Source organism: Eptatretus burgeri, chromosome 11 (genome assembly GCF_056783735.1).
Source record: "Eptatretus burgeri isolate ZD-2024b chromosome 11, Ebu_testis_v1, whole genome shotgun sequence".
Lineage (NCBI taxonomy): Eukaryota > Metazoa > Chordata > Myxini > Myxiniformes > Myxinidae > Eptatretus > Eptatretus burgeri.
The window spans coordinates 100,946,844-100,957,424 of NC_140971.1; the positions used below are offsets into that span (position 1 = coordinate 100,946,844).

The 10,581-nt window shown below is 42.4% G+C and overlaps 1 protein-coding gene across 4 annotated transcripts in view; it reads left to right on the plus strand.

Annotated features, from left to right (window-relative positions):
* Positions 1 to 10,465, plus strand: part of LOC147017774 (uncharacterized) — a 236,648-nt gene extending 226,183 nt beyond the window's left edge. For 3 of the 4 annotated variants that reach the window (XM_085847677.1, XM_085847680.1, XM_085847679.1), the window contains 2 exons: positions 8,520 to 8,754; positions 9,690 to 10,465. In XM_085847677.1, the coding sequence (XP_085703803.1) occupies positions 8,520 to 8,754; positions 9,690 to 9,732 (278 nt within the window). In that variant the 3' untranslated portion in view covers positions 9,733 to 10,465. Of the gene's footprint in view, positions 1 to 8,519; positions 8,755 to 9,682 lie in introns of all 4 variants that reach the window. The other variant, XM_085847678.1, reaches the window with a different exon arrangement.
* The last annotated feature ends 116 nt before the right edge of the window (positions 10,466 to 10,581 follow it).

Below are 10,581 nucleotides of genomic sequence, written 5' to 3' on the forward strand. Positions count from 1 at the left end.
GTCCCATCTGCAGGCAAAGAAGGACCCAAGTTAAGTTCTGCTTTTGCCAAATCACTTGATAGAAGCTCAGCAAAACCTTCGAATCAGAGGTCTTCTTCCTTGGCTGCACCTACCTCAAGCTCTCTCCTCAAACGTAAAATTGGATCTGGTACTACGAGTCTGACCTCTTCTGCTGGCAGTAAACGCAAGTGTGATCGCCCTGCGGCTAAGTGTACTACGAGTTCTACAACTAAAAGCGCATCTTCCTCAAACACTGTGCAGGAATCTAGAGAAAAACGTGTCAACAGGATGTTCTTGTCTCCACAAACAAAACTCTATCGTTTCTTCCTTCGATATGCTAACAAGCTTTTTGAGAAGGGGAATCTTCTGCTCCAAAGAGACGAACCCTGTATTCATCTCCTGCACGGAGAATTGAATGGTCTTCTGAAAGATATCTTCGTACGGTTTTTGAAACCATCGGTGTCATCGGTTGCTCTGGTAAATGTACCCTTCTCTGACAGAAATCATCAGAAGAATGATGAGGACCTCATGATTGGGAACGATGCCAAACTGTATATAAGGGAACAAAGGAGTCTCAAGAAATCCACCTTCACTCTGAGTGAGTCAGACATCCAAAGTTTCTTCAGTGCAGTTCGCTCATATTATGTGAAAGCCTGCAATTACATCTTCAAAACCTGGCCGCTAGATGATGAATTAGCCAAGCATGCTCAGGTGCTGGATGTTAAGCTACACCAAGAAGTGGGGTTTGACTGTGTGGAGTTTTCATCAAGAAATTCCCCTGTCTGTTCAGTGGCGGTGATAGTGACATAGACAGTCTTGAGAGTGAATTCGCTCACTACCAGGCAGACGCCTCCATAGCTACAATTGCTACTGAGACAGTGAGAGTGGATGAGCAGTGGCATCAGTTTCACAGCTCACAGATCCCTGCACTGGTGCCAAGAAGTATCCTAATTTGAGCAAAGTGATGAAGGGAATCTTGGTCATTCCTCATTCGAACGCATCATGTGAGCGGGCACTCAGTCTTGTACGGAAGAATCATACTGAATTTCGTCCCAATTTGAGTGTCAAAACCCTGGAAGCTCTCTTAATTGGAAAAACTAGCTCATAACACCCCTTGCTACCAGAGAGAATACAGCAAAGACATAATCAGAAGGGCTAAAAGAGCCACACAGCTGTCACTCAGCAAAGCTGCCATGGAAAAAGCAAGCAGCAGTAGTACCAGCCAGTAAGGTAAGAAAAATATTGCTTCTTTTGTGCTTTTTGTTAATCTTTGATTGTCCTCTAACTTACTAATATTAACATACATGTAACATTAAAAAGTGCACAATTTTCCCCTTTTTTTGTTCAAAAAGTGGGAATTCTTAACATGTTAAATGCTCCAAAATAGGGCTCAGAGGGCACGAGAGAGCGTCTGGAACCCCAGAGCTTCCAGGGCCCTAAGGCGGGCCCTGGACCCCGCCGCAAGGGTCGAGCACTCCGCGCTCGAGATGTGCGCTTTGCGCACATTATTTGGTGTCGGTTGAAAATCCTCCCTAATTCTGATTTCCAAAAGTTGGCATCTCTGGGGACGTTCTTCGATCTGTAAACCCCAAACACAGAATCCTCAACTGAATAGTCAATCAAGGCTTAACTTTTGTTTGTTAGTGTGTGTGCAATTGGGGACGTTCTTCGATCTGTGAACCCCATACACAGAATCCTCAACTGCATAGTCAAGGCTTAACGTGTGTGTGTGTGTGTGTGTGTGTGTGTGTGTGTGTGTGTGTGTGTGTGTGTGTGTGTGTGTGTGTGTGTGTGTGTGTGTGTGTGTGTGTGTGTGTGTGTGTGTGTGTGTGTGAGATAATATAACAGGGAGCATAATCAACCCCACCCTAACCCTCACATTCAAAATCTCAACCCCAACCCAACCCTCGCCCAACACAATATCTTTTTTTAAACACGTATTTCATCAATATATATGTATATATATATATATATATATATATATATATATATATATATATATATACATATATATATATATATATATATATATATATATATATATATATATATATACATATATATATATATATATATATATATATATATATATATATATATATAATGTTTTTTTTCTTTTCTTCCAATTCTGTCTTTTAAGGCTTTCAAGTTTGATGAAGTAGAAAGGGGGAGTGAGAACCTTCCTGCATCTTCTTCCCAGAACTAGCAATATAAATTTTTTTATGGTTTTTTTTTCTCTTCCTCCAATTCTGTCTTTTAAGGCTTTCAAGTTTGATGAAGTACAAAGAGGGAGTAACAACTTTCCTGCACTTTCTTCCCAGAACTTTATTTATATTGCTCTCATCAAGCACCATCCAACAAAGAACTACATCAATAGGTTTAGATCCCCAAGAGTCTTCTTGGTAGAAACCAAATTTCAAGTCTCCAAAATAAACCCCTTTCCAAGTCTCCAAGGTATAACCACATTCCTGTTGAGTTTCCAAGATATTGTTACGAATTTGGAATTCGATTGCACACAACATACAGGTTCCTTTAGTCAGCTATGTCGATAAGTGCTTGTTCCCTAGATAGCTCACCTTCCATTGTTTAAATGTTCAGTAATTGGTTAGATGCGCTGCGGATCAATTTAATAGTTAGGGAACGAAACCATGGAGATGTCCCTCCCCCTCTTCTGCGAAGAGGAAGAAGAACCCTGCTGTCCCGTGATTCATGATGTCAAGAACTCCCTCACAACCGTGGTTGAACGGGGGATGGATCATGAGGGCATGAATCACGCTGGGCGTGGGGGAGGGGGGGCGGAGAAGGATAAGGACAAGATCCTTTCTTTGTTCTTGAGTAGTAAGCTTTTTGCTTTGGCAGAGAGTAGTCGTTCAGCAGATCTTCGGGTCCTGTTTGGCTTGGGTTAGGGTTGAGGCCTTCGGAAGCTTTTTGCTTCAGCTGGCTCAGTGAGCTTCGGCTGAGGCCTGGCTTGGGAGGAGGCTTTTTGGAGGCTTTTTGCTTTGGTGGTTCAGTGAGCTTCGGCTTCTGCTTGGCTCGGGAGAGCTTTTTGCTTTGATCTGCTTTGTTTTGGAAGAAAGTTAAGCCGGTTGCTCGGCTCGAGCTGCGAATGGTGGCTTCTTCTTCTTCTTGGTTCGTGGAGCTCTTTGTTCTCCGTTTGGTTCCCGGCTTGGTGCGACTCATCGGCCTCATCTTGGAGGTGGTTCCTCGGGGAAGCGACGCAACGACGAGAAGGATCGGCGCCTCGTCTCACCAGCACGTGTTGAGAAGCGCGGGAGGATTCGCGGGAGCTCGGGAAGGATTGCGGCTCATGGCGATTGGATCCAGCTCACTCTCGCTGGAGCCTGGGTCCGAACAACTTGAAGACCACATGAGGTGGAGAGGTTCGAGATAGGCTCTGGGTTTCAGCTCACCTGTCCTCTGAGCTGGAGCTCGTTATTAAAGGCCTCAGCCACAATTCCTTGGGTGTGTGTGTGCATACGTGTGTCCGTGGGCCCGTCTAATAAGTAGGAAATTGTTAAGTGCTTTGTGTGCTGTAAATGTTTGCATCGCATTTCGTATCGTTGGAATAGTTCTGCTCTTATGTGCTTCCCTAGTTCCCCATTATTATTAATAAATACCCCAATTGTTAAATGTTTTCAGCTCGTCGCGTCGATTCTTTCATTGACTGAGCATTTTGTGTGTTGGGGAGTTAGAAAGCTGTTGGTTTGCCGTAAAAGTGGGACATTTGGACCGACGGTTCTCGGCGATTAAGCCGCTCGGAATCGCGCACGGGACAGGCTCGCCTCGGCGGTTTGTTCCGTACGAGTTCCGTCGAGGGTGGAATACCCCAGTAGTTGGATCACGTGGGTATTTAGGTACATTGAAGAGTGGCAATCGACCCTACCCCACGTGATCTGCCCATTGGCGTATTTCGGTTCTTGTACAAGGACCCGTCGACTCGGACTTATCCGGGCGGTGATCTATATTCCGGCCATCGGTCGGGCCGACTCGACTTGCGGCTCCGTTCAGAGCGGTCGGTTGGCGGCCGACCCCCCGGCGCCGTAACAATATGTATCACATTGTGAGTTATCAAGCCAGAACCCACATTTCAAGTCTCCAAAATAAAACCAACTTACAAAGTCTCCAAGCGATAACTCATTTCCTGATTTTTCAAAATTTGTGAGTCTCCAAGGTAGGTTCCATATTTAGAACCATCTTGGCAGAACCCTTTTCCCGAGTCTCCAAGGTAATTATTTAAACCATCAAGGCAGACCTCATTTACTGATTTTTTTCAAAATTTGTGAGTCTCTGAGGTAAAACTTATATTCTGGTTCATCAAGGTATAACTTATTCGGTGGGTATTGTCTTGATAACTCACAATGAGTACTATTGCTGTAAAACTCTTTTTCAGGATTTTGCTGGTGTCCAAGGTATATCTCTTTGGTTGGGTCATCAAGGATGAGCTCATTCTGTGGGTCTTGGTCACTCACAAGGTCTTCAACCAAACGCACAATTTCGCCCCAAGTTGTGGCAAAAGCAGTATTTTCATTTTGTATTTGTGATACAATTTCCTGTGAGAGAAAATATTAATGTATTAATTAAGTGATTTAATTATTGTATGCTTAAATCAAACTCTGTAAATAGGAAAATAAAATCTTACCTTAATAGATAAGAGGTTTGAATCCATTTCATCAACTTGAAGGTTTAGTTCCATACAAGTAGTAGAACTCCAAGGAACTCCAAAGTCATCTCACTCAAGCTCAGCACAGCAGTCCATTCTCAGTCAAAGTAAAAATATGTTTAAATTTCAGTCTTGGTTTCAAGCCTTTATTTAGAAAGACTGGTGGGTGTGGTTTCCTTTGTAAGATGGAGAAAATTCTTTGGAAAAGAGATAAACTGGAAATTATGTAAGAGTAGGTGGTCCTCACAAAAGAAGGTGGGGCTTAGTAAAAGTGGGCGAGGCTTAGGGGAAGTGGGCGGAGCTTAGAAAAGGGGTGTGGTTTATAAAAGTGGGCGTGGTTTGTGCAAAAATAATCTGAGGCTCAGGAGGTAGTCAAACAAGAGCATTAAGAGAAGTTTATCATTTTATCTCTGCTCAACAAAGACACATAAACCAAGAACTAAATTCCAAAATAATATTTGTGAACATACTCGATGGTGATGAATGTAATAGGAAAATTAATTTATTGCCTGAAGTAGAACATGGACAAATATTCATTGGCTCACTCTGAATGGAATGATAATATAAAAGAAATGTTGTTTTAATCAGTCTCAATGGGATAGAGATCTTAATTATAATCCCAATTTAAGTCAGTCCCTTAAGTTCGTCCCAATTTAACATTGGGGGGTTGGAGGGTTGAGGAGGGGAAGGGGGCAGAGATTAAACTCCTGGTTCGAGCTTTTGAGCCTTGAGACAGAGAGTTTTTTCAATTCATTTGTATTATCCCAGTCTCCTATTTAGGGGTTTAGGGGTTAAATAAGAGAGTCCCCCTCCCCATTCATTTGCATGGGAAAGGGGTAAATGGGGAGAAAATCAGACTCCTGTTTCGGGCTTTTAAACCTTAAATCAGAGAGTTCCCCCTTTTCCCCTATTCATTTGAATGACTGTACTAGAAACCCCATTAATCTACTACTTATATATGTCCTGTAGGAGTTTTTCATCGTGATTTCTGATCTGACAATGTTTTTTCACAATACTCGTTCTGTAAAATATATAATTAAAAAAAACAAACCTCTTCGGGAACGCCCCTAAAAATTCTGCCGAAATCGACTGAACGACGTGTAACCCACATGACGTCATCTCCAGAACAACAAAGGCTGCACACAAATTACTGGGGTTGGTAGTCTACGTGATTGTATTGGCTTTCTGTGTGTTTCCACATTTGATTGGTCGACTCAAACGCTTCGTTCATTTCTGCTTTGAAAAATTCAAACATTTGGTTTTGAATAATGGATGACATGGACTTTGATTTGTCTGGTAGCGACATTGAGTGTGAGAGAAATAAAGGATTTTGGTCTGAATCAGATGGAGAATTGTCGGATAATGTAGTCGTGGGAGGTGAAGTTCAGGCAGCTGGAGATGGAATACGGCCTTACCAGTTCGAGCCCGAAGCAGGACGAGCAGAGGAAACTGGGGGTGAAATTCCATGAGTTCATGATGATCGGGAGGACATCGAAGGAAGACTTGGCAATAACAACTGGTTCGACTAAATCCTATTCGTAATTCAATAATGTAAATTCGACTTGCATACTGCTCGATATCAGAAATGTTTTAGTGAGGTGGCGTGACCAGTGCAGCGCAGCGGGCATGTTGCTCCGTGGCAAATGAATCGCAAGCAAGGCTAGCCCATGTCATCGGCCGTATCTCTCCGCGCATAAAATGAAGCAACGAAGAAAACTTGTGTGCAGAACACACCTTGCGACACAATTGTCTCGAGTAGTCCAATAAATCTGACGTTCTGTTGCATTTTTATTTATTTTATTCCTACTGTCGTCATGTAGCGCCAGTAGAAAACAATGAAGAAAAGAGAATAATATAAGAAAGCTACAGCACATCAGATTTATCGGACTAGTCGGACGGACAACAGATTTATCGGACTAGTCTAGACTCTAGAGTTGACAAGTAACTTGTATTAGCATGCACACAATGCATAAGTCAATGCGTAAGAGTCCCGAGGCTATGAGGCCGTGTAATAGGACAGATAAATTTGTCTTTCATAGTTGTGCCAACATATTTTTCCCTTTTCATTTATTACAGCATTTTGGCTAAATGTTAATGAATAACAATCCAATGGAAGCAGCACCTTCACTTTAGAATAAACCCATGTATGTCGAGTGCAGCCATACCTGGCTTGCATGGATGTGGAATCATACCTATCCCAGCAGGCTGGTTTCAACGAACAATTCAATAATTAAAGCTGCAAAATGTGGGTGCAGGTTTTTCACATTGTTTGATTTTGAAATTATCTCCTTGCGCCTTGAAATGATGCAATATTAATCTTTAGTATTTTACTTGTATATGTCCCTGGAAGTTTATTTTTTAATGGAAAGGTTCAACAGTCACATTTAATATTTTGTGGACATTGTATAGCCCTTTATTGTGCATACATGTATTGGATTTGTACATGACTACGACAAGGTAGTAAAAGGATAAATAATTGCCTCGTGATTGTTGTGCATACACGGCTCAGAAGCATAATTTCTTGTCTCTGTGTATGAGGAAACTTCCGCGAAACAATCACAGGAATTAAGACGATCAGTGAGATAGCAAACAAATGTGCACAATGCATTTGTACGTACTTTATACGGCGCGCGACGTCTAATCAACCGACTCTGAGCGAGTCGCGTTCTGGAGATGACGTCAGCGGAGGTGAGCAGTGGTTCTGGGTTTAGGTAGTTTCACCAGACGGGGTGAGTCCTGCAGAAACCTGGTGGGGTGGTGGGGGAGAGGGGACGAGGCTCAGAAAGAGTAGAAAGTGCAAGACCACAAACGATGTGAGAGAAGCTTTTTTTTTAACAGGGATGCATCACGATGCATTCTCAAACAATTTATTAATCCTTTCAAATGTCAATGAAGTTTTATTCAAACTCGCAAAATAAGTTCAAGTTATATAATAAGTGGAAGAGGAGTCATAAAATTAATTTTATGTTTGTTTGTTTTCAAGAAAACATTTTAGGAACAATTTTTTAACAACAGGATAAACTTCACATGTTGATATTAAGTGTTTATAACATATGGTGTATATATAGATAGGGAAGGAAATGGGTCCAGCTTTAAAGTGTATGTAATTCTTTGAACTTTTGAAGAGTCATAAATAAACGTTCAGTGGTGGAGTACTGAGCACTCGACTTATGCTCCAACGATATAGGTTTCATTCCTGAGGGAGTGCTTCATTAGATTATCCTGTTTCCTGTAGGTTTGTAACAAACACCACACATTTACGTCAAGTTCTCTACTTTTGAATGTTGCCAAAATGGATCGTTCAGCGCTGTTTTTGACAGAACTTTGTTCTTTGCGACCTTGTTATGTCCACCAAGCCTGATGTTGGCTTATCGGTTGAGGTCCTGAGTATGAGCCCCTGTCTTGACGTTAAATAATTAGGTGGGTTGACTCAGCCTGACGTTCTTCGAGGTGAGCAAAATGAGTACCGGCTTACTGGGTAGTATGAACCATTCGAGGATCCTATGTCAGAGTGGTGACCCGTCCAGGATTTCACCCTCTAGCGAAAGAAAAACTGCCTCAGCAGCTCTATGCATCTCTCTCCCCTCCGACTCTCCTCTCTTCCTTTCTCTCCCTCCCTCCCTCCCTCCTCTCTCCCACACACCTAATACCCCTGACAGCAAAGCGACGGATTGTATTTGTTTGTAACAAATAAACAACAAAAACAATAGGGTACCCCAGCCGAGACTGCTATTGGTACCCTAATAAATAATAATTTTATTGCTTGCAACTTACAGGGAAAGTGAAACATTGCATCTTTCATGGTTTTACTTCTGGCTTCTTCTGTTTATTTACTCCACACATTTCTTCTCATTTGCAGTTGCACAAAGCCAGGGAGTGAACTTGGAGAGCCATTTACAGTCGGGTCTGAATACAACAGTCACAACTCTGGCCTCCAACATTGTATCTGAGACTAGCGCTGCCTCAACAAGCCAACCATGCGGCACTACGGCCTGCCTCCCCAATCCGAGCACGGACCAGAATATATACAAAGTGGAGCAGTTATTTGGAGGGGTGCAGGAGGATTCAAATAACCACAATGAACCTGATGTGAGGTAAACAGGAATTCTACAAAACATCTCTTTGGTGTGTGTGTGCATGCATGTCTGTCTCTCTGTCTCTCTCTCTCTCTCTCTCTCTCTCTCTCTCTCTCTCTCTCTCTCTCTCTCTCTCTCTCTCTCTCTCTCTCTCTCTCTCTCTCTCTCTCTCTCTCTCTCTCTCTCTCTCTCTCTCTCTCTCTCTCTCTCTCTCTCTCTCTCTCTCTCTCTCTCTCTCTCTCTCTCTCTCTCTCTCTCTCTCTCTCTCTCTCTCTCTCTCTCTCTCTCTCACACTCACACTCACACTCACACTCACACTCACACTCACACTCACACTCACACTCACACTCACACTCACACTCACACTCACACTCACACTCACACTCACACTCACACTCACACTCACACTCACACTCACACTCACACTCACACTCACACTCACTGTCATTCTCTTTCACTCTCTCACTCTCTCTCACTCTCAGTCTTTCAGTCGCTCTCGCTCTCACTTTCACTCCCGCTCTCACTCCCGCTCTCTCTCTCACCCTCTCTCTTACCCTCCCACCCTCTTTCACTCTCTCTAACTCTCACTCTCTCCTCTCTCTCTCTCTCACCCTCTCTCTCACCCTCTCTTTCATCCTCTTTCTCTCTCTTTCATTCTCTCTCTCTCTCTCTCTCTCTCTCTCTCTCTCTCTCTCTCTCTCTCTCTCTCTCTCTCTCTCTCTCTGTCTCTCTCTCTCTCTCTCCCTCTCTCTCTCCCCCCCCCCCTCTCACCCTCACTCACTCTCTTTCTGTCTCTCTCTATCTCTATCTCTCTCTCAATCTCTCTCTCTGTCTCTCTGTTTATCTCTTTTTCTCATTGCTTGTTATATTGATTATTTCATTGCTCTTATTTGTTTGTTCCAAGTCACAAAAGTCCTTGTTTCTGTTTTTTCTTTGTCTCTGAAAGTATGCAGGATTGACAAGGAATGGTCCAAAACAGAAAGTGAAAGGACTTGAGCTGTAAGGCATCCCAGAAATGCACTACACCAAATTCTCAATTGACAGATACCAACTCTCTGTGACACTGTGACTTCTTTTGTGTTGAGGTCGTTTGTTAATCGCTGTGGGTATTCTGTGTGAATCAACTCTCGCCATGGATTGAGGAATTGCAACGATTGGAAGAGTGAGGAAAACAAACCTTTGTTACAAATTAATGTTATCAGCACTTTACAGATTGCTACTGTGATGTCTGACCAATGACCATTGATGTGGACTCATTGTCTGAGTAGTTTGAGAGGTGGATTAATTGTGGTCACACTTTCAGCTGTGAATTTATTTTATATTGTTCAACTTGTTTTTGGTCTCCCCGTTTGTCCAGTAATTTAAGAATTCAATGTTGGACCCTGATCAAGATTTATCTTTCTATGTAACTCGTAGATATTTTTGTGGCAACTTTTCAAATGATCATTTGCCTTGGGAAGACTACCTTTCCATTTTTTTTTATATCCTTGGGGAGGACATTCTACGATGAGACGAACAGTTTTATTTTCGAGCATCTCATCACGAAAAGTAAACCGGTTGGCATTTTCAACTCCGAACACTTGTTTTAAAGCATAACTGTTTGATAATACATTCTATATCAGCAGAATTATTTTGTTTGTTTTTGGAAATTCGAGTTTCTTGATGTGTACAGTATCATCTTTGTATGTAGATTGCTGTGCTGTGAGACAATAAACACGTCATTTACCTACTTTGATTTAATAACATACAGTCCTGTGCAAGAGTTTGGGTTATTCCAATGACATTAATACTTTAGGGTAAATTCATCAAATTATCAGTGATAAGTCCCCTTCGTGTGCTGCCTTT